Source organism: Chlorocebus sabaeus, chromosome 11 (assembly GCF_047675955.1).
Source record: "Chlorocebus sabaeus isolate Y175 chromosome 11, mChlSab1.0.hap1, whole genome shotgun sequence".
In the NCBI taxonomy this organism is placed as follows: domain Eukaryota; kingdom Metazoa; phylum Chordata; class Mammalia; order Primates; family Cercopithecidae; genus Chlorocebus; species Chlorocebus sabaeus.
Window position 1 is genome coordinate 121,676,151 of NC_132914.1, and position 27,823 is coordinate 121,703,973.

General features: G+C 57.5%; 1 protein-coding gene across 17 annotated transcripts in view; it reads right to left on the reverse strand.

The window, feature by feature from the left end:
- NCOR2 (nuclear receptor corepressor 2) overlaps positions 1-27,823 on the reverse strand; it is a 250,101-nt gene that overhangs the window by 89,772 nt on the left and 132,506 nt on the right. For 14 of the 17 annotated variants that reach the window (XM_073021215.1, XM_037995295.2, XM_073021214.1 and 11 more), the window contains 6 exons: positions 25,111-25,177; positions 17,690-17,862; positions 16,725-16,818; positions 13,728-13,906; positions 9,938-9,992; positions 7,384-7,482 (listed from right to left, as the gene is read on the reverse strand). In XM_073021215.1, the coding sequence (XP_072877316.1) occupies positions 7,384-7,482; positions 9,938-9,992; positions 13,728-13,906; positions 16,725-16,818; positions 17,690-17,862; positions 25,111-25,177 (667 nt within the window). The remainder of the gene's footprint in view (positions 1-7,383; positions 7,483-9,937; positions 9,993-13,727; positions 13,907-16,724; positions 16,819-17,689; positions 17,863-25,110; positions 25,178-27,823) is intronic. The other 3 variants (XM_073021213.1, XM_008005177.3, XM_008005176.3) reach the window with 1 other exon arrangement.

The window sequence follows — 27,823 nt, forward strand, 5'->3', positions numbered from 1 at the left end:
CCATGGCCAGCACTTTCAATCAAGGACTTTTATATTCCACTTTATAACCATCCAAGTTTCAGAAACGCAGCCATCGAAATGACACACAGCCTGCTTTGGCATAGGGCACATGGTGTGGGGGTGACAGGGCAGAGAAGGGCCGGCACAGGTCCAGGCCTGGTCCAAGCGCTTCAGACAGGGCAGGTGTCCTTGGGATGACACAGTGGCATTGGCGTCTTGCTGCCAGGCTGTGGTTAAGCATTCAGGTGGCCACAGCATCTATAAAGTGTGGCTTTGCAAACATGCAGATGCACAGGCTGCCTCCTCAGCTGGACTGGCCAGACATCCCTTCTGGAAGGGGCTGGTTGCTCTCGGCTGGAAGGCCCGCTGACAATAACTCAGCTCAGAGCTGCCTCATCCAAGTTGGGCCCTGGCCAGGGAGGCCACTGCCCATCCCAAACACCTGGGAAGGGCTGTTCCAGCTCAAGTGTACCCCCATGGGTGGTCCGGGCTGTCGGGAAGCCCACCTTGGGCTTGACGACCCCTTCAGCCACCCTGCTCCCTGCTCGGGGGCTGACCCCCAGCACTGAGGTTCTCAGCAGGGTCCTAGACCAGTGCCTGGGAGCTCCTTGGAAATGCAGTCTTGGGTCTCAGCCCTATTGTGGGGTGAGGGGTGCAGCCCAGCGACTGGCTTTCCCCAGCCCTTCCGGTGATTCCAACATGCACTCACATCTGAGGACTCGGACTGGGACATGTCCCCTCACAAGGCAGACCTTGGCCTCAGTGGGGGGGACTCCAGGAGGGCACAGCCCCAGGATGCTGGCTACAGCCATCCCAGTGTGGTCAGTGGTGTCTGAGGGAGTTGGAAACCTCAACGCTGGGGAAAGTGCACGGCCCAGTGTCCCTGGAGTCACTTCTCACCCCAGCCCACAGGCTTGCCCTCCCTCGGGATCCCACCACAGCCTCCACTTCAATCCCCCCTTGACAAATGGCGAAAGGAAGGGCACCCATGTCCTCGGTCCTGAGCCATGCACCCCCCAACTTGGGAAATCCACAGGCGGCACATGGGCACTGTGGAGCCTGGGAGGGGCAGTCGTGCCCACTCCCCGACACCTCGGAAGTCCCACCCTGTGTCCACCTCTGCAGTGTGGAATCGGGGAAGTGTAGGGTGTTGAGACGGGCGGGGCACGGCTGATCCCTTTACCCTATTTTCTGAAGGATTAAGGTTGGATTCGCATCTGAAGGTAGAGCCTGACAACTCTGGCATACAGAAGGCACTGAATAAAGGCCCCCAGATGAACATGCATATACTGTACATCCGATGGACACCTCTTGGGGGGTCTGTGGGGCGAGCAAGCTTGGGGACATGAAGCAGGAAGACCCGTGCAAGCGGCATCTGTCCTGATGACATGAGAGCGGCCACTCGTCGCTGTCTTCAGCAGAGATGTGGCTTGGAGCCACGGGAACCACGCCAGGACCACAAGCACCACAGCCTCTCTGCGGCCACCCACAGCAGCCTCCACAGCCACCCAGGAGAGAGGGGCTGTGCACCGGGAGTGGGGGTGCTGAGAGAGCGCAAGAGACACGGAGTGGGAGACAAAACGGAGAGGAAAGGCAAGGAGGGAGAGAGGGAGATGAGGAAGAGCCCTCAGCAACTCCCCAAAGACATATATGGTAACGGCAGAGGTGCTGAAAGAGAAAGAGACAGTGACCAGCTGCCGTCCCCAGGAGCTGAGGGACACATGGCAGGGGAAGAGACGCAGGTGGTGGCGGGGGGTACTGAGCCCTGTCTCGCCCCAGGACTCCCACCCACCCCATATCAGAGGGTGTCTCTACAGCACAGATCGAGCCTGGCTCACCTGGGGTCCCCACATCCAGCATCTGACTCCCCACTGACATGGAGCCTCATCATGAGCCCCTCTGCCGCGCTGCCCTCGCAGGGGCCCTGCACAGGCCATGGGAGAGCCCTGTCCTACCTGGTGGATCAGGGCTGGCTTCCAGAAGGCTGGCTTTATGGCCAGTGTGCTGCCAAGGGGACACCTGGGCCTCCCTCCAGCTCCCTGGGCCGCATGTGACAGACTAGAACCCTCAGTCTGCCACTCAGCAGGCGACTCGGAAGCTTCCTCAGCTCCCTGTGCCTCTGTCTCCTCATCTGGCCAGTGAGGATAATTACACATCTCTCCCCAACAGTGGTGAGGTTGAAATCATCACGGTGTGTGGCGATAGCACTGCGTGACTGTCGGCCGACACCATCACTGTCGCCATCGCCATCACCATCATCGCCATCGCCACCACGGCGGCCAGCAGCACCTGTCCCCACCACACGGCAGGGCGGGGTGCCCCTGGAATTTTGACAGGGCTCCCATGTCTCACTGGACTCCCGGGTCCCACCCCCACTCAGCCACCAAGGGGTCCAGTGCATATTGGCTGAGATAAACTAAGTCTTCTAAAACTAGAGGGCCCAGGAAGGCAGGGAGAACCCGACCTGCTGCCCTCCAGAGAAACACCACAGAGAAGCGAGCTCAAGCTTCCCCTGACAGAAGACGTCGGGGAAGAGGCAGGCAGCGGGCACCCTGCCCTTGAGGGTGCGTGGGCTCACTGGCTGGGAAGACCTGGGTTCTCCATCTTCCCGTGGTGCCTGGGGAGGGGGCCTGTGTCACAGTAGGGGGAAGGGGCTGTGTCTGCTCACCCAGAAACCTATGAGGGAGAGAGAAGCGTGGACAAGTATCCTAGGGCAGTTGTGCAGAGAGTGGGGCTGGGCAGGAGCTCGTGTGCTCCACAGCCTGGGATTCCCACCTGATCACAAGGCCTGAGCTGCCAGGGTATGTCAGAAAGAAGGACTGGCCCACAGAGGTGTCCTGGGTGCCAGTGGTATCTAAAGCACAGGGCAGTGGCTCCCCAGCCCACAGTCAGTCACTGAGAGTCCCGGACACCTGTCCCAGCCTGCAGGTGCCAGCAACGCGGAGGCAGTGGGGTAGTGGGTGGGGAGTGGTCTCGGCTCACCTCCCCGCCCTCCTTAAGGAGCTGCAGGTTCTGTGTGATCACAGCTTTGGTGCACTCAGAGCCCACCACCGCCTGCCCCTTCCCGTCCGTCACCCTGCCGCACCCTCATCTGGAGCAGACTGATCAGCAGTGTCAGTGGCTCCACAGACCCAACCACACACAGAGACGCTCAGCTGGCGGCAGCCACTGCATCTCCACTTAACAGGACAGGCTGAGCCTGAGGCTGCCGTTGATTTTTTGCTTGCTGCCATGGCGCAGAGAGGACTCTCAGCCCCAGAGTTAGCACTTGGGAACCCTTGTTTATCCCGCGGTGGTGAACCGGGCCTGTGGGGGGTGGCAGGGCAGTGGATCTACCTGGCACAGAAGCTGTTCCAGGATATGAGTGTAGCTCTCCCTCCCTGGCAGGGCCCAGGCCATGCCACCACCTCCTTAGCAAACGCAGCTGATCCGAGGAAGGGGCGAGTCCTGCACACAGACAGGAACCTCCTGCCCAGCTTGCTTTCTGCCATCCTCCTGAGAGGCAGAGCAGACAAGCAACATTTTCCCATCCTGGGAGCCCCTGCCTGGAACAGCAGCTTCAGCAGGGGGTAAAAAACTCACCAGCAAAGCCCCACCAACTCCCAGGCACCGCAGATACCACGGCTAAGCCAGGATATCTCCAGTGTAAAGAGGGGCATGTTTCCTCCCTGCTACGGAACATTCTAGGGCTTCCCTGGTGCCAGCCTGGCCCAAGGCATATAATGCCCTCCTTCCCCGGTCTCACTGTAGTCTAACCCAGAGGTCTACTAGGGGCTGGAGGTGATTTCAACAGCAAGTAACAGTTGCGTGGCATATACAGTGTTGAGTTGTTTTTTTCCTTTTTTAAAAATGTGACCTAAGATTTAAAATCAGGTGGTTTTACATAAAACTAGATTTCCAGCTCTTCATCAAAGATCAGAACACCTGGCAATTCAGGGCCACTGGCCAAGCGTCAGCTGGAGCTGAGAGGGGGCCCAAGCTCTGTAGTGAGCCGCAGGCCTCACCACTCCCTACTCCCTCCCCAGACACTGAAGTCAAGTGTGAGCTGTTATTTATTGAGTTTGCACTTCTATTTTTCACAGGGTAAAAAAAATCTCTATTTACCCATCAAAAATGAGCAAAGGAAGAGGGTCACATAATCTCCATTTCTTTGTTCGTTTAAGGTCCTGGGAGGTACCAGGACCCCCTTTAATCCAAAGACTCAGGCTCCCGGCTGTTCCTGAAGACATGCACTGTCTCTCATGCTCCCTGCCTTTGTACTCGAGGGCCCCATCCCTGTCCGCCTGTGGGGCTGCTCCGCAACCTCATCTTTGGGGCCCTTTATTCTATGGAGTCTTCGAGGATGTGCCCCCAACGCCGCTTCCCAGGGAGCCCCGTGGCACAGGGAGACCCCGCAGCACAGATCCATGGCACAGGGAGACCCCGCGTAACAGGGAGACCCCGCGGCACAGGGAGACCCGTGGCACAGATAGGTCCGTGGCACAGGGAGACCCCGCGGCACAGATAGACCCCGCGGCACAGATAGACCCGCGGCACAGGGAGACCCCGCGGCACAGATAGATCCGTGGCACAGGGAGACCCCGTGGCACAGATAGACCCGCGGCACAGGGAGACCCCGCGACACAGGGAGACCCCGTGGCACAGATAGACCCGCGGCACAGGGAGACCCGTGGCACAGATAGACCCGCGGCACAGGGAGACCCCGTGGCACAGATAGACCCGTGGCACAGGGAGACCCCGCGACACAGGGAGACCCCGTGGCACAGATAGACCCGCGGCACAGGGAGACCCGCGGCACAGGGAGACCCCGTGGCACAGATAGACCCGCGGCACAGGGAGACCCGTGGCACGGAGAACAAGCCGGACACTCGCTCCACGGAGAGCAAGCCAGACACTTACTCCACGGAGAACAAGCCGGACACTCACTCCATGGAGAGCAAGCCGGACACTCACTCCACAGACAGCAAGCTGGACACTCACTCCTGAGACCAAGCTGGACATTCATTCCACGGAGAGCAAGCCGGACACTCACTCTGCTGAGAGCAAGCCAGACACTCAGTCACTCCATGGACAGCAAGCCGGACACTCATTCCACTAGACTCTCACTCTACCAGAGTACAGGCTAGGCCTCTACAACAGGATATGATGGGGAACGACACCCCCCACCCTTCTTAGATTACCATGGTCTCCCCACCTCCCTCTGTGCAAATGTGGATCTCACACAAGCGGAGGGGATGGGCCTCTGCTCTTCAGAGCCCCCAGCCCAGCTACCAGGAAGGGCTCCCACCACAAGCCCAGCCTCAATGCCCCCACACAGGTCGTGGGAGGGGAACTGGGAAGGCCAGCAAGAGAATGAGCATACAGTAGGTGCCCAACAGACGCCTGATGATATTTTCCAAATACCTCTTGAGGCTGTTAGCCACTCTTCCTTTGCCACAATCCCCACTGCTCCCTGCTGCCTCTCATACCTCAGCACCTATATGCTCTCGGCCTGGCACTTACTTTTTTGCCTCTCAGTCTAGAAAATTCCTGAATGCACTTCAATTTCAAAAACACCATAGCAGCTCGGCGCAGTGGCTCATGCCTATAATCTCAGCATTTTGGGAGGCCGAGGCAGGTGGATCATCTGAGGTCAGGAGTTCAAGACCAGCCTGGGCAACACAGTGAAACCCCGTCTCTATTATAAACACAAAAAATTAGCAGGATGCAGTGGCACACACCTGTAATTCCACCTACTTGGGAGGCTGAGGCATGAGAATCGCTTGAACTCAGGAGGTGGAGGTTGCAGTGAGCTGGGATCACGCCACTGTACTCTGGTCTGGGTGACAGTATGATATTCCATCTCAAAAAAAAAAAAAAACCCACAAAAAAAGAAAAATAAAACGTAGCTACATCTTTGGAATACACGCTCTGTGCCACTTGGCCTTGGTTTTACACATCTGTTAGAAGGGCAAGCAGACTGGTCAACTCTGGCTACAGAAAACTAGACAAGAAAACCCTCTCCACAAGCCAAAGGCAGCCACCCTTCCACAATCCCTGCGGATAAGGACCAAGCTCAGCCCCAGGCATCGTGGCCGGACGTTCGGAATGCGGCGAGGTGTGGCTCGTGCTCCTGACAACAGCCTCCTTTCCCTCGTGGGACTTTTCTTAGGCTGTAGGAAAGCGGCTGTCTCACAGCAGACACTGGGACCCCGCCCCCAGCCCGTGATGGCGGGTCTCAATGCCTTATGGCTCTCGACCTCTGGCAGCCTGGGAAAGGGAAGACGGGCAGCTCTGGGGAGGGGCTAGAGGATGCTAGTACCCGCCTAGGAAAACCTCAGGGTCCCCTTATCCCAGCTCGTGCTATTCTTGGCCTCTGTCACTCTTGCCCGGCTCCCCCAGCCACTGAGGCCCCCAGGAAGGAAATGCCTCTACTGACTCCAATCCAGCAGCCACCAAAGTGCCCACTGCCTCCAACCGCCTCCTCCGTGTGGTGCTCCCAGCATCTGCTCTGAGACGATGCTTCAAGAGCCCCGACGCAAAACAAATTCTCCCAAACACTGAGCGCCCAGGATCCCCCTTTCAAAAGGTGTGCCACTGAGCCTCTCATCTCTACCACTATTTACTAGATATTTTTTCAAACCAACTCCTTTTCCTCTAGCTCGGAGGAAAAAGCAAACTTTTTCTATGAAGGACCAGATAGTAAACATTTGAGACCCTGTAGGCCATACACTTTTGGTCACAACTATGCAACTCCACCAGAGCAGCAAGGATGCTGCCATAGTTATATGTAAACAAACAGGCATGTCTGTGTTCCAATAAAACTTTATGCACAAGAACAGACAGTGGGCCGGATTAGCCCCAGAGTCCCAGTCTGCCAGCCCCTGCTCTAGCGTAAATAATCTTTCAGTCTCATTCCAAGCAACGGCATCTGAAAAAACGGCGAGCTGAAGTACTGGCTATTTTTTCTTTCAAGTATGCATTAAGATAAACACACATAACCATTAACATTTTAAACACGTGAAGTTTGGGAACTACCCCGAGTCATCCTGGGAAGCCCTTACTTTTGGAATGTGGCCTTTGTACGCACAGAGATCACAGGTCACCCAATCAGGAGTCTAGGATTTTGCCGACTGAGGAGGCCCGTGGTTGTTTCCCCCCAGCTCTTTTCCTGGCCACTAGGGGAGGCTCAAGATAGCCCAGCAGGGTGAGCACCCCAGAGAGGGTCTCCCCTCACTTGCTGCCACCACAGAGGGGAGCCTACACTCACACTGCCGGTGGCCAAGCAACAACTCATGGAGACGGTTACTGCCAGCCATGCGGGGTGCTGGCCACCAAGCAAGTGGCTGCTCAGCATGCAGGGAGCCAGACCCCAAGGACAGCCACCCCCACCTTGCCTCTTACCTGGCTCTTGCCGCGGCGCCGATAGCTCCGTCTCACCAGACTCTTATAGTTCTCATTCTTCTTGGTCAGGTAGTAATAGAGGACGCACTCAGCCACTGTCTGTGGGACAGAGAAAGAGGACACTGAGCAGGGTACAGTGCAGGCATTCAGGGCAGGAGCCAGGAGCTCACATCCCGGGCTCATATCCTGCCCCCTCCACGTACCGGCTGGGTGACCTCGGGCAGATGACCTAACCTCTGTGTCTCAGTTTTCTCACCTGTAAAATGGGAATGCTAATTGTACATACTTCACAGAGTTATCACAAAGATCAGATCAGTTAACACGTAGGTAAAGTACTTGGGACGAGGCCTGGCCCAGAGTAAACATGATGGAAGTCTTTCCTGTTATCACAATCACCGCTGTTGCTATGGTTAATGACAGCGCTGATGTCGCTATATGTCACCCCCAGCCCTTATGGGAAACAAGGACTGCAGCCCACAGCTGGGCAAACTCAAAGCCTTCCCCAAACATAGGTCTGGGTTCTCCTTTCCCTGATTTCAGCCTTCTCTTCCCTGATATTCAGGGTCCTGAACAGCCTCTTCCAAGCCTTGCGCGTAGGGACCACCCCACGCCCCACATGCCTCTTCCTGGGTTTCTTTCTTTTCTCTGCCTCGGTCTTTTCCATGTAGATTGGGTCTGAAAGCTGGAGCAACCAGCCCTCTATGAACCCCGGCCAAATGGGACCAGTAAAAGGGGCAGCCTCAGAAAGTGATGCCACGATGCCCCCACCTGCGGGCATGGAGCCCAGTTCGCCAATGCCTGCAGCCGTTCCCCTTACAACGTAAAATGTTTCTGCGATGCTCTGGCCGGTGTCAAGCCAGGACCCCACCTCCAAGGGGCATTCTGTGAGGCCTCTGAGCTGGGCCTCAAACTTCACTGCCCTCAACAGAAAGCCCCCAGCTGGCAGCCTCCTGCCAAGTACAACCGCCAGGGGGGCTCCTAGGCAGCCCCAGGCTAAACCTGGCCCACAAACAGGACCCACACAGCAACTGAGAAAGACGTTTTATAATCAGATGCCAATAATTGCAATTCAGGGGATGTGGGTGCCCGACTTCTCCTTTAACAATTCAGGAGAGCTCCTTCCTGCGCTCAGCAATGGCAGCCAGGCTCTGGACAGCAGCTGCCCCCACGGGTGGGCACACACTGGCTGGTCCACCTGGCTCCCAGCCAGACGTCAGCCTCACTCACTGTCAAGACCCGCCTGCCCCTGCCGGCCTCTCCGTGGGCAGCTCCTGCTCCAGACCCCTCTGGAAGCTCTACTGAAGCCTCGTTCTGGGCTGCCTCTCAGCCAAAGAACACCGTGAAGTGACTCCCCAGCACAAAGACTTCTAATCCCCTCATCCCGAAGGAGGACTGCTCAATGGCCAGTTTCTGAAATGCCCTGCTTCCATCCCGGGGAGCCCTAACCTAGAGTCCGCCGTGCCGTCCACTCCCTGAGGGAGACGTAGTCACTCAGAAGATGGGCTATTTATAGGGCTTGTTTCTCCACACTGGTTTTTCAGGCATGGAGAGATTTTTCCCCACACTGCTCCGTCTCTCTCCTTCTACGGTTATCAGCTCATGAGGGGCAGGCGCTGGGAACAGCTGTCCTTTAAAATAAGTGCCTCATCCTCCTGGCCTCCCTCCTACAACCAGGAAGCCCGAGCAGGGTGTCCACCAAGCTGCGGTGGGCAGGCCCCCATCTCTGAGAAACGGGATTCAGGGAAATGCTGCTTAAGACACACGGATGGCAGCCTTTCTCCTCTGACCCCCAGGATGCTGGGGGAAGACCCAGGGGCCACGTCCAACACACAGCCTCATCCAGCCAACTTCTCCCACCTGCAGCCTCTCCAAGTCCAACCAGCCTTGTGGGTGCAAAACAACGGCTTTACCAATCTCTGGGGACACTGTGTCTACCAGCCAACGGGAGCTGCTCCAGGCCTGGGCTTGACACAAAGTGGGCTTTAGGCCTCAGTTCCACACAAAGGTTTGTCCAAAGAAGATGGGGACTCGTAGGTCACACATCCGGCTTGGCATTAGGGGTGTCAGAAAGCAGTCAGTGACCCTCAGAAGGACCTAGAAAAGCTGGTCCTCCAGTCCCTTTGAGGCACGCCACTCCTGCCTATGAAGACTTCACTGGGATACCAGGCATGGCAGTGCTTCCAGAATCCATCCCCAGTATGCAAGGACGCTCCACATGGCCTTTGAGGAGCTGGCAGGAGACCCGGTCGGGCACGGGGGCTCTGGGAAGCCTGGCCGTGCAGTTCTCCCCGGGGTTCCCAGGGTTCCTAGGTGCTCAGCAACCTGAGGCTCCTCCTCCAAGGGCCCAAGAGGCCAGGGCGGGGCCTGCACTGATCTATCTCCCAGATGGAAGGAAGAGAGGGAGGAAAGGAGGGAGGAGGGGAGCATGGCCCCCGGAGGAAGGGGCCAAACAGGCCAGGGCCTCGTAGGCGGGGAGGGAGGGCCTCCACCCTGAGTCCACGCAGCTGCCCACGGAGGTGGAGACCGAAGGGGTATGGGGCAGGCAGCGACTCACCTTCCTCTCCAGGAATGATGCGATCAGGCCAAAGTTCTTGGGATGCTGCATGAACCTGTGGGACGAGAAGGGCGGGCGTGAGACCTGGCCGAGGGGGGCTTCCCTGCAGGGCGGCCGATCGGCTCCCAGGCGCCTGCCATCCCCACTGGCCCGGCCTGGCGGGCACCGCCCCACTCGGAGCAATTAAGCCCAGGGGGGTGTGGGAAGGGCTGCTGCGGCAGACGGGAGGGTGGGGACCCAGGGGTAAGAGAGGGCGTTCCTTGGAGTGAGTCACTGGCTTTAGCGCCTTTGAAAATATATTTGTTTGTCCTGCTGGAGGCGGCTTCCAGGAAAAATGAGGACATGACATGCAGCTCTTTGGTGGGGTTCCCCCCCCTTTAAAATCCGCTTTTGTTTCTCTCTCCAGCTGGATCTGGGAAGCATGGCCTCACCCGGCCCACACAGGGTCTGCTTGGGAACATGGCAGGGACCCGCCAGCGGCGTCATGGCTCACCAGGCTGCTGGGCCTCCCCAGGAGAGGAGAGCTGGGAGCAGAGGCTCCGAGTGCCCATGGGGCAGCGGGAGGGGGGTGGCTAACCAAGGAGGCAGCAAGCATGGACTTAAGTCAGAGGCTGGTGGCGGGGCGCTGGCACTGTCCCAACTGGCTTCCTGCGTAGCCAGGAGAATTACTGGGAAACCACTGGGCCAGGCTGAAATGCGAGGGCCAAAGGAGCGGGAGCATGGTGGGGGCAGGGATGTGGGTCAAGGCCTGCTCCACCCCAAGGGTGCTGGGTGGAGTCCATGGCCCCAGGCCCAGGCGTCCCGGCGACGTGCCACAGCCCCACGGCCTTCGCAGGGAAAGCAGTGGCTGCCAGCGAGGCTGGACTATGGGCTCCCACGGAGGGAGGCTGAGTGAGCACCGGTGCCCGACCTGCCTGGCCCTCCAGATGGCTGGGCAGGAGGCTAGCAGGCCCCGGGCCTGCTTCCCAGCCAGACACCCGAGGATCCTGAACAGTCTCTCTCTCCTCCCAGTGGAAGCAGCGTGGTGAGGAATGGCAGGCTTCCCTGGCCTGGGATCCCACCTCGGGCGGCTGGCAAGGCCGGAGTCATCCTAAAGCCCTTCTCTTCTCTTCCAGGTAGGGAGAGTCCTTCCTGCTCTGCTCCCCTTCCTTGTCCCAGTGACATTTCGTTCCTTGCAAACCCCTCCCACGGGGTTTCCCCAGGCACAGTGGGGGCTCTCAAGAGACCAGGAATCCAACTTGGGAATCTCCTAGGTCACCTATTCCCCTCCCCCCTACCTCACTTGCACCCCCTGAAGACGTTTATTAGAAGTTTCCTATGCCCTGCACACCTCACAACAGCTGACTAAGGAAGGCCCTGTCGCTCTACCCATTTTGCAGATAAGAAAATTGAGGTTCAGAGGGGGAATGGTCACGTGGCCAGCACATGGTGGAGCCCCATGCCGTCAGCAGGTGATTTTCAAAGCCCCGAGTGCTATCAATTCCTCCGCACATGAGACCTCAAACCAAGCCTACAGTCCTGGAGGGATGCAGGCGGCCAAGCTGTGGCTCAACCAGGCCAGCAGACAGCAGCCCAGCCTGCGTCCCCCACCCTTCGGCTACTGAATTAACAGAGGGTGAAATTATCAGACCTGCAGAGCCACATGAGATCTTCCGAAAGTCTGGAGCCACAGAAAGCACCCCAGAACACCAGTTTTTGTATTTCAGAAAAAATACATACACTAAAACATCATGCCTACCAGAAGGAATTTGAATATCGAACGCAACAGTAATTCAGTAATTCTTAACACCTGTGACTGTCCCACCATCACCTCCCTCGTTCAAAACTGTAAAAAGCATGCGACGGAGACTTCAATTTGATGTAGAAAGATCGTGTCTGCTATGGTGAGGCTGCAGGCACGAGCCACTAAGTAACCGAGTATTCCTGCTCAGGGACCAAGGCTGTTTCCTGTGGAGGACCACTGATCCTGTGCCGTGGGCACCCAAGGGCTCATTACCCCACCCCTCTATTTTTATGGATGTTTCAACATTTCCGTAATCAAAAGCTACTCTTAAAAAATGATTTCCACCAAAGACCCTCCTGGATAGCCACTGTGTCCTTTCCGAGTTCAGTATCTGCATGTGCTAGTCTGCCCACCCCTGCCGGGGACCCAGAGTCACCCCATCCCTCAGGTCCTGCCTGGCACCTCTTTTGAGTCCACAACCGTGGACCAAAGCCCGGGGCACTGGGGAAGGAATGCCATTGCTTTGGAGGAAGCTCTTGTCTGGAGGCAGGGTCTTCCCCAAGGCGGCTCAGTGGCCTGCTGGGTGAACGTTGGGCAGTGACAGAGTAAAGTCTCTTCCCTGCGTCCCCTCCTGGCCAAGCACTGAGACCTCCATCCACACCTCAGTTTCCCACTCTCCTGCCTCCCAGGGGTCTGAGGTCCTGAGGAGGTGCTCTGTGTCCTGGGCAGGGAACCCAGCCCTTTACGGGCAAGTGATTATAGCAGGCTTGTCCACCCCACAGGCCACATGCAGCCCAGGATGGCTTTAAACGCGGCCCAATTCACATTTGTAAACTTTCTTAAAACCTTATGAGTTTTTTTGTGATTTTGTTTAGCTCATCAGCTATCATTAATGTTAGCGTGTTTTCTGTGTGGCACAAGACATTTCTTTTTCCAGTGTGGCCCGGGGAAGCCAAAAGATTAGACTCCCCGGAATTATAGCACACTGTTCCCAAGGTGTGGGGTGGTTCAGCAGGGCCCACCATCTCCTCTGGGGACCCCGGGCCAGGAATGGAGGCCTCCTTCTGCCTGGATGTCACATCACAGATCCTCACTGTGGGGTTTGGCCCCCTCAGACACAGCCTTCGAGAGAACTCGACTCCCGTCTCTGCTCTGCACAGCCCTGCTCCCTGGCCCCATTCGCAAACCCTTCCCCACACAGCCTCTCCATTCCGGCTGGGGGAGTCTGAACCCTGCCTCCGCAGTGTGCATGCTGTGTGGCCTTTGTGCGCTGTCTGAACCTCTATGAGCCTCCGTGTCATCACCTGTGTACTGGGGTGGGCCTGGCTGAGCTGTCATAAGGGATAGGAGGAGGAAATGCATGAAGCCGAGAAGACACAGGCACAGTGATGGGATCATGAACCCACTCAGCCAGCAGCTACTGTCAAAGAGAAAACAAAATAGAAACCACCAAAAAGCCACTGGCCAGCCGCGCGGCCCTGCCCAAGGCTCAGGCCCAGCCTCTAAGTCCTTCCTGCCTTGTTCTTCCGACTCACAGCGCCCCGTCTTACATACAGCTGCCCTTAAGCTTTGTACCAGGTTGAGTGTGTCCTTGGAAAATTCATGGCCACCCAGAACCTCAGAACGTGGCCTTATTTGGAAACATGGTCTTTGCAGATGTAATTAAAGTAAGGTTGTATTGGGTTAGGCTAGACCCTAAATTCAGTGTGACTGGTGTCCTTATAAGAAGAGGAGAAGCACAGAGACAAAGGTCATGTGGGGTCGGAGGCAGAGCGTGGAGGGATGCATCTAGAAGCCCTGGAAGGCCAAGGACACTGGCAGCACCAGAAGCTGGGGAGAGGCCGGGACAGGCTCTCCCTTATGGCCCCCAGAAAGAACCAAACCCACCAACACCGGGATTTGGACTTCCGGCCTCCAGAACCAGGAGAGAGTAAATCCCTGCGGCTTTAAGCACCCCCTGGCGTGTTCATTTGTGGTGGCTGCCCCAGAGACAGCGCAGGCCTCAACAGGATGGGTTTCTGGGACGGGGAGGGGGCGGGAGGCCAGGCCAGGTGATGGAGGACTCACTTCTCCCGGAAGGTCTCCTTCTCCTGCTCACTCCACATGTTCATGACCTGACGGTCTTTGTACACCTTCATGGGGTCGGCCATGAGCCCATTCATGTTGATGAACTTGATGCGCTGCTGGTCGGCGTCGTACAGCATGGGCGGGATCACGGCCAGCTGGCGCATCTGCTTCTCCAGGTTCTGCAGGGCAACGGAGGGCAGGGTCAGAGCGCCCGGGGACGAGGTGCTCCGGCCAGCGCAGGGGACCCAGGGAAGGCACAGAGGGGAACGATGTTCTGCGCCCGGGCAAGGAAAATGCAAAACCGACGAGAAGGAGAATGATGAGTTTAAAAATAACAATAGCTCATGCTGGGGGAAGGGAGAATGGAAAAGCCTCCCCGACAGGTTTATGGTGGGCAGGACTGTAGATTCAATGCAGAGAGCGGCAGCTGCCTTCTCTGCAGTGGGAGGGGAGCCATGAATCTTCCCTTTGGAAACGCAAGCGCCATAAAGCACTGCGGGAAGGTTGCTCAGCCCAGCTGGGCCCAGGGAGCCCGGGAGACAGGACGGCCTTCCAGGTTCGGCAGGCAAGAGTGGGCCCTGGAGTCCAGCTGGCCCCACGGCATGCAGGCAGCCCAGGGGCACAGAGAGGGTCAGCCGCCTCGCTGGTGGAGAGAAGCCTTTCCTTCCCCCGCACCCCACGCCCCCTCCCAGCATCCCGCTCCTTCAAAGGGCCCACCTGGGATCTGGCCTACCCAGCCCTGCATGCGGCAGCAGTCAGGCGGCCGCTCCTCTAATGCACTGGGATGACTATTAAGAGGCTCTGAGCCGCCACTCAGCTGGGCTCACTTCCCCAAATCTCGCAGCCAGCCAATTACTGGCGATTAATTACCCATCTCCGGAGGCAGGCGAGGGCTCCTCATAGCCAAGGTCAGCCAGTTCAAATGATCCAGCTGCCCGGCGGCCCACATCCAACCTCTTCACTCGATGTGCAGGACTCCCAGCCAGGGGCCGGGTGCGAGGCACAGCTCTGACCCCGGGGTGGGACAGGATTCCCCCAAGAGGCCGGTGTCTGTCTCCCAGAACTTTGGAGCTGTACCCCACACCCCGATACAGAACACTGACCTTCCTCGGATGTCTCAGGGATGTAATAACGGCAGACCCCCAGCAGAGTCCTCCCTGGCAGGACCTCTGCTCCGCCCTCCCACAGCTGCCTTCCTGTCCTTCCCATGCCGGCCATGTGCTCTGACCGCCGGAAGCTCCCAGAAGGATGGGAAGTGCCTGTCCTCCAGCCCAGACTCTTCCCTTGCACACTCCCGGGGAACCTCAGGTCACCCCCAGCTGGCTGGGGAAGTTTCTGTCCCAAATTCCACTTCCACCCTTCACCCCAGACACAGCACCCTTGATGTCCCTGAGGACTCTGGTGACTGCAGTCCCATGTGGCCGGTGTGTGTGTGTGTGTGTGTGTGTGTGTACATGCAACAATCAGCCCAGGCGTCACACCCTTGGCCATCAGGTAAGGAATGCAGAGGAGAGGGCCACCGGCCTCCTCCTTCCAGTGCAGACTAAACCCACGTCCAGCCTCTCTGCGGGACGTCCACAAGTGCAGAGCGTTGGTGAGACGGGGGCTAAAACAGCCCAGCTCGGGTGCCCAGCCTTCGAGGGCCAGGCCCTGTGACTGTGCAATGGGATGGCTTTCTGAGCTCTGTTTTCTGTCAACTGGATGTTGTTGTAAACAAAAACGTACCACAAGAAGTTTTAAAATTAAAAATTATGCTTTAATGGCCAGATTCATCTTTGGATTGCCTGTTTCAGAATCATGTGGGTGGCTGGGTAAAAATTCGGATTCCTGGGCTCTGCCCCAGACCAGCTGAATTAGAATCTCTGGTGAGAAACTGCAACTTAAACCAGCCGCCCCCTCCCTGGGGCCCCTTCCATCTGTCTAATCTGAGCATCAGCATCTCAGGGCAGCACATTCTGTTGTCCAACAGAGCGCTCTGCAGCCAGGGAGGTGTTCGCTGTCTGCTCCGCCTAGGAGGGGAGCCGCCAACCACAAGCGGCTGTCGAGCTCTTGAGATGTGTCAGATGCAACCGAGGAACTGAATTGCTAATTTTATCCCATTTTAATTAATTTTGATTTCAATAGCCATGCGTGGCTCTGCTGTGCTGAGCTGAAGGGCTATAATCTCCCATCTGGACAAAAACTCTCCCTAGACAAAAGTCCCCAGAAGGAAGAAACGTGCCGTGGCTGCTTCATGTCTGCCGTGGTGTTGGGAGCAGGGGGTAGTGTCATCATGGATACCTGACCCACAGGACCCAGGAGGGAACAGGCTGATGCCAACTTCCTCCCCAGGAGAAAAGGCTGCCCCTCTGCTTCCTGGCCATCTGTGGGCCCCCGTGATGGCAACCAGGGTCACCTAGGCTGACCCCAGGGTGTCCTGGTACCCCAAAGAGGCCTGAGGGGAAACCAGCCCTGCTCCAGCCGGGAGGGCTGAGGTTCCTGTGAGAAGGTTGTGGCTGCGTGGACAGACAGCGTGCTGGGAACTCACCGGCCTGCACCATGCTCCCCCCACCCCGCCAGGCTCTGGGTCCCGGAAGGCTGACCCTGGAACCCATAGGTACTCCTGCCCCTTGGGTTTCTGGTTGGACTCAGCCAATGGGAAGTTCCAAAAGGAGGCAGGAGATGGTAAGAGTGAGAGGCAGGGTCCTCGTCCCCCAACCCCCTCTGTGCTGTGGCATTTGGATCGGGGAGCGCTGGGGCCCTCCCTGCAGGGGGTCCTGCCACCCCCCCATCTCGGACACATTAACACCCCTCTCTCCGCTCACCCCTGCAGGCCTGGGACGGGCCGTGGCTTCCTGAGGCTTCTAGTCCTGGGTACCTCGGCACCCACCTTGATTCTTTGGTGGCAAGCCCCTTGATGTAAACCACCTGGGAGGTGGTTTCTGGCTAGGGCCTCTGCACCCTCACGGGGGATGCCAGGGTAAAGGAGCTGAGGCCGGAGTCAGGGCCTGGACTCACCTCCTGCTCTGAGAGGCCGTCGATGATCTCCGACACCTCGTGCTCGCTGCGGGCGGCTGACATGGACAGCCCACTGCCCCGCTGGCCCACCCTGCTGGGGACCAAGGGGACACACTCAGGACCAGCCTTTTGGTGGTCGGGGACACTACCAGGCCCCTGGGGCGCAGCCCTGAGCCCACGCTCTCCCCAGAGAAGAAGTGTGGGCAGCAGCCAGCAGAGGGGCTGGCCCCACACCAGGAGTCCTGGGGAGGCGTGGAGCCCCCACCCCAACCCAGCATGGCCAAACCCTGTGACACAGGCAGCTCACTCGCTTCCTCTCTCCTAAAATACCCTGAAAAGCCCAGCCACAAAGATCTGGGTTCAAAGCCCCGCTCTGCCTCTTTGGCCCTGGGGCAAAGTGTTTCTCTCTGTGCCTCAGTTTCCTCCCCTGTCACATGAGGATTCAAAAGTGGCACCCAGCTGTCTAGAGCTATTGGGAGGAACTTAATGAGACACGGCTTGTGAGTTCAGTTAAGGGTGAAAGCTGTTGTTATTATCACCAATGAATCGTCTTGTCTGTGCATCCAAAAAAAATGGCCATAGAACCACAGCTGCTTGTCACCAGGTACCTCTCACACAGGGTCCACCAAGTCCTCATAGCCACTGCGGGAGGCTGGCAGCCTGGTCTCTTAGCCACATCTCTCCCCTTTGTCCCACACCGGGGATCTCAAACTCAACTGCCTTCAGGGGTCGTGCAGGCCACAGAAATAGGAGTGCTTGACCCCAAAACGTATTTAAGCTCCAAGTAAGTGTTAGGCCAAAGAGGCTCCACGGGACACATGCCAGGGTCTGGTAGGGCCCCGGCTACTGGCCTAAGAAGCTGCTGCGCTGTTCTATTCCTTCCTGGTCGGGTCACCTCTGCTGAGGATGCCTGGAGCTGACCCCGGGCCCTGACATGGGGGGCGCTGGGCTCGGGCCCCGCTCACCTCTGCATGCGCTCCTGCAGCTCACGCTGCTTGCGAATCTCGGGGAACTGCTTCTCGTAGTACTCGCGCACCTTGCTCTCCTTGGCCCGCCGCCGGGGGTTGTTCTCGATGCGCTCCACCTTCTTTTCCCAGGCCTCCATGAGCTGGTCATAGCGCTGGCAGAACTTCTGCTCCTGGGAGAGCGCGGGGGAGCACTGCAGAAGATGCTCCTGAACCTGGCACCCGCCGCCCCCCCCCTGCCCACTCACATGCAGGCAGACACACAGGCGCACGCACACATACACACACTTCACACAGGCACACACACATGCAGTCACACAGACACACACACGTAGTCAGATACACACAGCCACACAGACATGTACATAGAGGCACACACACACAGTCAGATGCACACAGGCACACAAACACAGAGGCACACACAAGTCACACAGGTGCATACACAGAGGCACACCCAAGTCACACAGGTGTACACACAAGTCACACAGGCACACACAAATGCAGTCACACAGACACACATATACAGTCAGATACAGTCACACAGACATGCATATACAGGCAGGCACACACACATACAGTCAGATATGCACAGGCACACACAAGTCACACAGGCAGTCACACAGACACACAGATACACACACATACAGACACACAGTCACATACACACATGCAGTCAGACACACACATAGTCACATGGACACAGTCACACAAGTAGACAGACACACTCACACACACAGTCACACAGACAGATACACAGGCAGACAGACACACAGATTCACAGTCACATAGGCAGACAGAGAGTCATAGAGGTAGATACACTGAGACAGACACACACACATATATACACAGGCACATAAGTCACACAGCCAGCCAGCCAGACACACAGATGGTCACACAGGCAGACACACAGTCAGTCAGTCACGCAGGCAGGCAGACACACACATGGTCATGCAGGCAGACATATGACAGACACACACACAGTCCATCACACAGGCAGGCAGACACACACACGGTCATCCAGGCAGACATATGACAGACACACACACAGTCACAGGCAGACAAACTGGTGCACACACAGGGTCACACAGGCAGACATGACGAACACACAAAGAGTCACACACGTAGACACACAACAGACACATACATGTCACACAGGCAAATGACAGAAAGACACACACATTGTTGCATCGATATCCAGCAGACGGGGGCCCCTGAAGAAAACCCACAGACTTCCCCTGGAGGACATGGTCACCTCCCTTCCTGGTGAACTGGCCACCCAGTCCTGGCCTCCTCTACGGAGGCCTGGTCCCAAACGGATGCCACCCGCCATATGTGGCTCAACTGAAATCACAAATCAAGTAAAATTTCAGAGTCGGTTTCTAGTTCTCCCCAGCCACACTCCCAGTGTCCAGCAGCCACATGTGGCTGGGGCTCCGGCCTCACCAGACAGCCCGGATGGAGCCCACTGCCACACCAAAGGAAGCTGTGCTGTACCGTATGGTGTGGGGGCCCGTCAGCCCCGGGGAGGGGCAGCCTCCAGAGAAAACCACATTGCAAGCAGTTCCTCATTCCCCAGCCTCACCCCAAGGACCAGCTGTGAGGACCTCAGCAGCTCCCAGAGAGGGGGCTCTGCCCTCCCTCCAGGACAAGGAAGTCCCTCTCCACATGTCACCACAGCGCTGCCTGCTGCATGTCCTTTGAGAAGAGATCCCCAGTCAGCCTGGAGCATAGCCGCCTGGCTTCCACATCTCCAAGGTGACTTGAGCAAGCGGTGGGGGGCCCGCCCACACAACCCCAGTTATCCACCTCCAACAGCTGGGGAGGGACAGATGGTGTGGTCTGCGAGCCTCCGCAAACACCCACTTGGCGCTTCGGCACAATCAGAAAGCCCCTCTCTGGTCCTGGACCCAGACACCCCAGCCCCACCCCGCCCCATGGTTCAGCTTCTGACCAAGGGCAAGCTGTGCCCTCCATCCTCCACAGCCCCGTGACCACGACGGTCCCCACAGGGTGGTCGCTGGTGCTGAGTGGCCCAGAACCTGATCCCATGCATACAGGGTGTGCCAGGAACCCGCTGGAGATCGAGAGGCGGTTCTGGTGACAGACAAACACACTCGGGGCAGTGGCTGCTGGCAGCCCCAGTGAGGGATGGGGACCGCGGGGACGGAACATCCAGCCCACGCCACCTCGGCCCCTGTCCGAGAGGCCCCAGGCTCACGGATGAGAAAAGCTCGCCTCAAGCCAGCGGAGGAAAGTCACGCGGTGACTGGTGCAGACCAGCGGGCAGAAACCAACAGGCCACTGGCCAGCGGGGCCTCGGCCTGTCCACGTTGCCAGCAGGGCGCCGGCAAGATGGCCTGGCTCTAGCTGGGTCCCTTGTGGAGTGCATGGGTGGCAAAGGCCCCCAGCAGTAGTGTCCCTGAGGGGACATCCAGCCACCTCCATGGCCCCAAGCACCAGGCTCTGCCTTCTGCCCAGGACAAGGAAGTCCCCCTCCGATCTAACCACAGTGCCGCCTGCTGTAGCCTGTGCCTCTGTCCACTGTGCTGGGTGTGCACTCGGCCTGCCTTGAACAGTGCAGGGCGGGCAGCTCTGGCCTGGCCTGGGTGGCAGGGAAGATGCTCATTGGCGTTTTTCTACAAGGGCGGACCCACTGGCCAGAGGAGGAAGCAGACCCCTTCCTCCCTTTCCTCCCTCTCTCCCCGCCTCTCTCTGTCTTACATACACACATACACACACACAGACACACAAACACACACACACACAGACACATACACACACACACACACAGACACAGACACACACAGACACACACACACAGAGACACAGACACACACACAGACACACACACAGAGACACACACACAGACACACACACAGAGACACACACACACACACAGACACACATACACACAGAGACACATACACACACACATACACACAGACACACACACACACACAGAGACACATACACACACACAGAGACACAGACACACAGACACACATACAGAGACACACACACACACACAGAGACACACACACACACAGACACACACACAGACACACAGACACAGACACACACACACAGACACACACACAGACACACACACAGACACACAGACACACACACACAGACACATACACACACAGACACACACAGAGACACAGACACACACACAGACACACATACAGAGACACACACACACACAGACACACACACACACACAGAGAGACACAGACACACACACACACACAGACACACAGACACACACACACAGAGAGACACAGACACACACACAGAGACACATACACACACACACACAGACAGACACAGACACACACAGACACACACACACACAGACACACACATACACACACACACACAGACAGACACACACACACGGAAAGACTGGAGCCCCCGCCCCACCGGCTACTCTGTGGGGTGCTGGGAGCGCAAATCCACCAAGGAGAAGGAGCAGGCCAGTCATGCCTCTGGGACCACAGACTGAGCCAGCCTCTCAGCCAACTGGGCCTCCAGAGGGGCCAGCTCAGCTTCCCAGGAGACGTGGCAGGCCTGGGGTGCCGTGCTGGTGCTGAGCATCCCGTGACAGGGACAAGGCCCTGCTCTCTGGGAAGAGGTGGGTGCCAGGAACCTGCTAAGGTGTGGGGGTCCCTGGGTCTGAGGGGGGTCTGGCTCCCCATTGGGGGTGAGGCAGGCACATCGGAGTTCTTGGCCACGCCCCCTTCCCAGGCCTTACTGAAATCAATTAAGTCAGGGACTTCGGCTTCTTATACCACAAGAAAGAGACCATCCCAATCGCCACCGCAGCTTCAGGGGGTGTTGAATTTTGTTTCCGTCTGTCCCAAGATGGGCCACGAAGCCACCCTGGACCCTTCTTGTCCCTGGTTTCTGCCTGACTCTTCTCCAGCTTTAAATTAAGCCGATTTCTCCCTCCACCCCCTCCACAGACCCCCCAAGGAGCCACTGGCGATCTTTAAAGAACTCAAGCCCACCCCAATTCCACCTCCAGCCTGAGCTCCTTCCAGCAGCCGCAGCAATCCTTTTAAATGGAAATCAGATCCTCTTCTGCCCTCCCTAGAAGAGCCTTCACCCCAAGGGGGGAACCACGGTGGGTGGGGGGGGGCGCTGTCAAGGAGGTGGCAAGATAGCGCTGAACTAGCCGTCGTTTTAGGTGGAAATGAGAGGATTTCCTTCCTCACAGGAGACAAAGGGGGAGTATTTATTAGGGCTGAAGCTCGGCGCCTCTGTACCTATTTTCCAAGAGTGCAACAACAAACATGTTTATATTCGTATTATACACACAGAGCAAATACAAGGCAATGGTAACCGTGGCTGATTCTAAGTGGTGGGTATATAGATGTTCCTTGTACTCTTCTGTCAAATTTCTTAGAATAAGGACTTTGGATTCTTTACTACAAATACATTTATTAAGACTCGGTGTCCCACTGCATTCGGAATAAAACCTGAATGTTCCATCCTAGCTTGAGGGCAGATGTTTCCAGGTGATCTGGCTCCTGCCGCTGGCCTGCCAGGTTCTGCCCCAAGCTGGTTCCTGCCTCAGGGTCTCTCTGCACCTGCTATGCCCGCTGCCTGACACCCTGACTCCCAGATCTGCACAAAGCCAGTCCTTTCTGGTCATTCCCACCTCAGCACTGAGGTCCCCAGCCCATCTCGAGAGCTTACCCCTCTGCCCAGCTCTTCTCCCCGCATTACTGGTCTGTTTCCTGGCCTGTGTCTCCTGGGCACCCGGCAGCCCTACGTGGATATCTTTTAACTTGATAAACAGATTGGATGCTCGTTTCAAGAGTCTCTTGTACCAGCCCAAGTGCCCATGGGTACCATCCAGTCAAGGTGGGGGGTGTGAGGAAGCTGGGCAAGGCACTGCTGGACAGCCCCCCTCTCCTCATCTATGAGCAGGCCTTGGGTCCCGAGGGCTGCCCACAGCTTCCCAGGCACCAGCGTCTGGCTGGAAGTGTCTCTTCCATCTAGTGCCCAGACAAGTTCGGGGCCAGGGCAGGCAGGGCCAAGGGAAGACTCTCCTCCCATACAGCACAGCCCCTCCTTCCGGAGCCAGGTGCCAGGACCTCCTGCCCCAGCTAAGCCCCTCACCTGGCCCCCCGTGCCCACACACCTGCCCAGGACGCCATGCCTGCCTGGGGTCCCCCTCCCCAGGCACTGCTCAGCTCTGCCATGTGGCCACTCACCACACCACCATACCCCAGACACCCTCCTGGGCTCTCTTGGAACTGCCCCTTGGGGGTTCAGAGCATGGGCTCAGGAACCAGGTAGTCTGGATTCAAATCTCAGCTCCACCACTTCCCAGCTGTGTGACCTAGGGCAAGTTACTTAACCTCTCTGTGCCTCGATTTCTTCATCTGAAACGTGGCTGACCAAGCTCCCACCTCACAGGACTAAATGCCCTAATGTATGGAGAGCACTCAGAAGAGCACCCGGAACACAACAGGCACCGGAAGGGCAGGGTGTGCGGGCATCCTCCTCGTCCTTAGGCACGATCTGTCCCTGCAGCCTGCAGGTCTGAGGACAGGGCCTGTGTCACAGCAACTGTGAGCCTCGCACACAGTAGGTACTCCGTGACTGCTGGCACCCAGGCCCCGAAGGCATTGGATCAACTAACACCCTCGGTGTCCCACGCACTGTTCTGTCCCAGCCCACTTCCGTTCAAGCAGCATTTAGTCATCACCTACTGTGTACCATAGACCTACAGGCACCAGGCATGACAGAGCCACTGCTGTGCCCTGGAGGGCCTCTCTGGAGGCTGGTGCCCAGCAGATCTGACCCCAGAAAGGACACAGGGAGCTAGTTGCCTCACAGGCCCCACCCCAACACAGCGGAGGGAGGGCAGAGGTGGGGCAGCGGGCTGCAGGTACAAGGGGAGCCCCTCCACCCTCCAGCAAACCTAGTTCCCAGCCCTTGCGGCTTCTCCTATCCAAGAATCCCAAGGCAGTAGTCCCCATCCAGGCCACCTCTTCCCCAGGTGGGGACCTTCTCAGGGTCTCCCCAGCCTTATCCCATTCCCCGTGTCCCAGCAGCCCCGTGGCTTGGGTGGACTCAACGACATCATCCTCAACTCTACAGAAGGTCCCATGAGCCAAAACCAGGCAGCCTCACTCCATCTCCCCGGCATCAGCCACTGGTTCACAGGACCCCGGCCCTCTCCTGGCCTAATCAGAGCATCTGTGATACCATCGGAGAAAGGATAGCTCTCTGGCTCCCACCTGCTGCGGGAATTCCGGTTCAGTTTGTCAATGTTCTAACACACAGAGTTGAAAAAACTGCATAGAAATGAAGGGGTCAGGTGTGGTGGCTCACGCCTGTAATCCTAGCACTTTGCATCACCTGAGGTCAGGAGTTCAAGACCAGCCTGGCCAATACAGTGAAACCCTCTCTACTAAAAATATAAAAATGAGCCGGGCATGGTGGCGGGCGCCTGTAATCCCAGCTACTTGGGAGGCTGAGGCAGGAGAATTGCTTGAACCCGAGAGGCAGAGGCTGCAGTAAGTAGAGATCCTGATACTGCACTCCAACGTGGGTGACAGAGTGAAACTCAATCTCAAAAATAAATAAATAAATGAAATGAAATGAAGTGAAATGAAATGAAAGTAAGACTTGAGTTGAAAGACCATTCCTGCCATCCACCGCCAACAGACGTTTCCAGCCACACCTGTTCCTTTCCTGTTGAAGCCCATCTGAGTCCGCGCTTCTTTCCCTGACAACTGGGAGAATATTCGACCCTGATCTCCTCTGGGGAATGGGTGATGTCCACAGCCGCCCTAAACCACCACCACGTGCCTCTGGCACACCCAGCCTCCCTGCCGTGGGCTGAGATGCACAGCCTACAGTGAGAAGCAGGAATCAGCACCCTTTTCTGTTTGAATGAGGCCACTGGCCACAAACGCAGGCTCAGGGAAAGGGGGCTCAATGCTTGTCCACTGTCTCAGTTTCTCTGAGCCTGGACCTGAGCCCGGTGCACCAGGAAAGCCTCATTTGTAAGGGTGCGCCCTGCGGCCCATGCTGCCTGGCACACAGCCCACCCTGATCCTCCACCTCTCTCCAAAACCTCTCTTTCTGCCTGAAAAGCCCAGGACAGGTCCCATGACCAGGGTTTAGCAACTAATTTTCCAGGCCAACATTTTGCTTTCTTCCCTTCCAGGCTGGAAGAGGGGCCACAGGGCCCCCCACCCCCACCCACCCTGAGGCCTTCTGGAAGCAGCTGTTGTCTTTCCTCCTTTCCTGGCCGGCCTTGGCTCTTCCTCCGCAGCCTGGACACTCAGGGAGGCGACAGCTGCGGAACCGAGAGGGCCCCGCAGGTGCGGCCCCCTGTGCGCTCGATTCTCCCCGGATATCAAGGAAACCCGATGGGGGCCACAGTGTGCACTTACCCATTGTTTCCGAGCGTGATTCCTCCTCTTGAAGTATAAGATCAGCTTCTTCCGCATCGCCTGGTTTCTGTGCAGGAGGGAAGCGGCAGACACGTCAGCCTGGCCGGACTCAGGCGCTGCACCCCGCGCCATCCTGTTTGCTGAGAATAAGCCCCGAATTTGCCCCGTTACTGGTTCTCAGGGAGATAAGACCCCAGAATACTGTGTCCCCAGAGAGACCTGTGAGCTGCCAATGTGCGTCCTCGCTCCCCCGCACGCGTGGCAGCCCCTGCCAACATTTACGTTGAGCCCAGTGTGCAGACAAGAGGGTTCCCAGAGCCGAGGAGCCTGTGGCTTCCCGCCCCTGCCCACATGCACCCCAGCAGCCACACCTGCCCATGGAAAGATGGCCACAGAGAAACAGCCACAGCCTCCAACTAGGAATACAGGCCACAGAGCCTGAGACCCCGAGACCTGCTGCCGCCGCGGTGTCAGGGTGTGGCCTGCACGGCCCCAGGGTTGACTCCAACCAGGTGCTGTGCATGGCCCTCCAGCACACCCAGTCCTGCCGTGGTGGGAGGGACACAAGTGGGAGGGGCAGCTGGTGGGGCCACCAGGCATGGACTTCAGGTTTCAAAACCCCCAGGGGGGTCTCAGACTTCAGGCCAGGGGCCATGGGGGCTCAACCAAGCAGGTTACACACACCACTGCAGGTTCCAAGGGAAGGAGGCACGTCCTGGGAGATGGGAGGTTCAGAGAGAGAGAGACACAGAGATCCAGAGGCAGAGGGAGACAGAGACCCAGAGAGAAGGAGGCAGAGACCCAGAGAGAGAGGGAGACAGAGACCCAGAGAGAGGGAGACAGAGACCCAGAGAGAAGGAGACAGAGACCCAGAGAGAGAGGGAGATAGAGACCCAGAGAGAGGGAGACAGAGACCCAGAGAGAGGGAGACAGAGACCCAGAGAGAAGGAGGCAGAGACCCAGAGACAGAGGGAGACAGAGACCCAGAGAGAGAGGGACAGAGACCCAGAAAGAAGGAGGCAGAGACCCAGAGAGAGAGGGAGACAGAGACCCAGAGAGAAGGAGGCAGAGACCCAGAGAGAAGGAGGCAGAGACCCAGAGACAGAGGGAGACAGAGACCCAGAGAGGGAGACAGAGACCCAGAGAGAAGGAGGCAGAGACCCAGAGAGAGGGAGACAGAGACCCAGAGAGAGAGAGACCCAGAGAGAGAGAGACCCAGAGAGAGAGAGAGAGACCCAGAGAGAGAGACCCAGAGAGAGAGAGAGACCCAGAGAGAGGGAGAGATGGAGACCCAGAGAGACATAGGGAGACGGAGACCCAGAGACAGAGGGAGACAGAGACCCAGAGAGAAGAAGACAGAGACCCAGAGAGAGAGGGACAGAGACCCAGAGAGAGGGAGACAGAGACCCAGAGAAAGGGAGACAGAGACCCAGAGAGAGAGAGACCCAGAGAGAGAGAGAGAGACCCAGAGAGAGAGAGAGAGACCCAGAGAGAGGGAGAGACGGAGACCCAGAGAGACATAGGGAGACGGAGACCCAGAGACAGAGGGAGACAGAGACCCAGAGAGAAGGAGACAGAGACCCAGAGAGAGGGAGACAGAGACCCAGAGAAAAGGAGGCAGAGACCCAGAGAGAGGGAGACAGAGACCCAGAGAGAGAGAGAGACCTAGAGAGAGAGAGGGAGACAGAGACCCAGAGAGAAGGAGACAGAGACCCAGAGAGAGAGAGAGACCTAGAGAGAGAGAGGGAGACAGAGACCCAGAAAGAAGGAGACAGAGACCCAGAGAGAGAGGGACAGAGACCCAGAGAGAAGGAGGCAGAGACCCAGAGAGAGGGAGACAGAGACCCAGAGACAGAGGGAGACAGAGACCCAGAGAGAGGGAGACAGAGACCCAGAGAGAGAGGGACAGAGACCCAGAGAGAAGGAGACAGAGACCCAGAGAGAGAGGGACAGAGACCCAGAGAGAAGGAGGCAGAGACCCAGAGAGAGGGAGACAGAGACCCAGAGAGAGAGACAGAGACCCAGAGAAAGAGAGGGAGACAGAGACCCAGAGAGAGGGAGACAGAGACCCAGAGAGAGGGAGACAGACAGGGAGACAGATGTGAGAAAGAGACAGAGATTGGGAGAAGAGGAGAAACAGAGGCGGAGAGAGACAGAGAGATGAGATCCAAGCTAGGACAGAGACCTGCAGATGGACAGGAAATGAGACTGGAGTGAGAGAGATGAGAGAGAGAGGATCAGAGAGAGAGAGAGAGGCAGTCAGAGAGAGACAAGATCCAAAGGAAAGGGACAGAGACTCACAGGAAGATGAAACTAGGAGAGGGAAAGAGAGAGAGAGAGAGAGAAGTGGGGAGAGGAAGAGAGACAAGACCCAAAGAAAGCGGACAGAGACCCCGAGACAGGCAAAGGGAGGGAGCCCTGGAGAGTAGAGGCGGAGGTTCTGGAGCCCATGCCATGAGGGCTGGAAAGCATCCCCACCTGCCCCTGCACCAAGACCTCAGCACCTTCCTCTTCCCTTCCCAGGCCCCTCCCCACAGTCTCCGACACACAAAGCAGGTGTTGCAGCCTCCCAGGGCCTGGGGCCACAGCCACCTCAGGAGCCTACTGTACACCTTAACTTGCTGTCTGTCCCCAATCCGGGGCATGCCATGGCACCCACTTTTCTGGGGAGGGGATCCCCAACTTCTTCATATTCTCAGCGGTGTCCAAACCC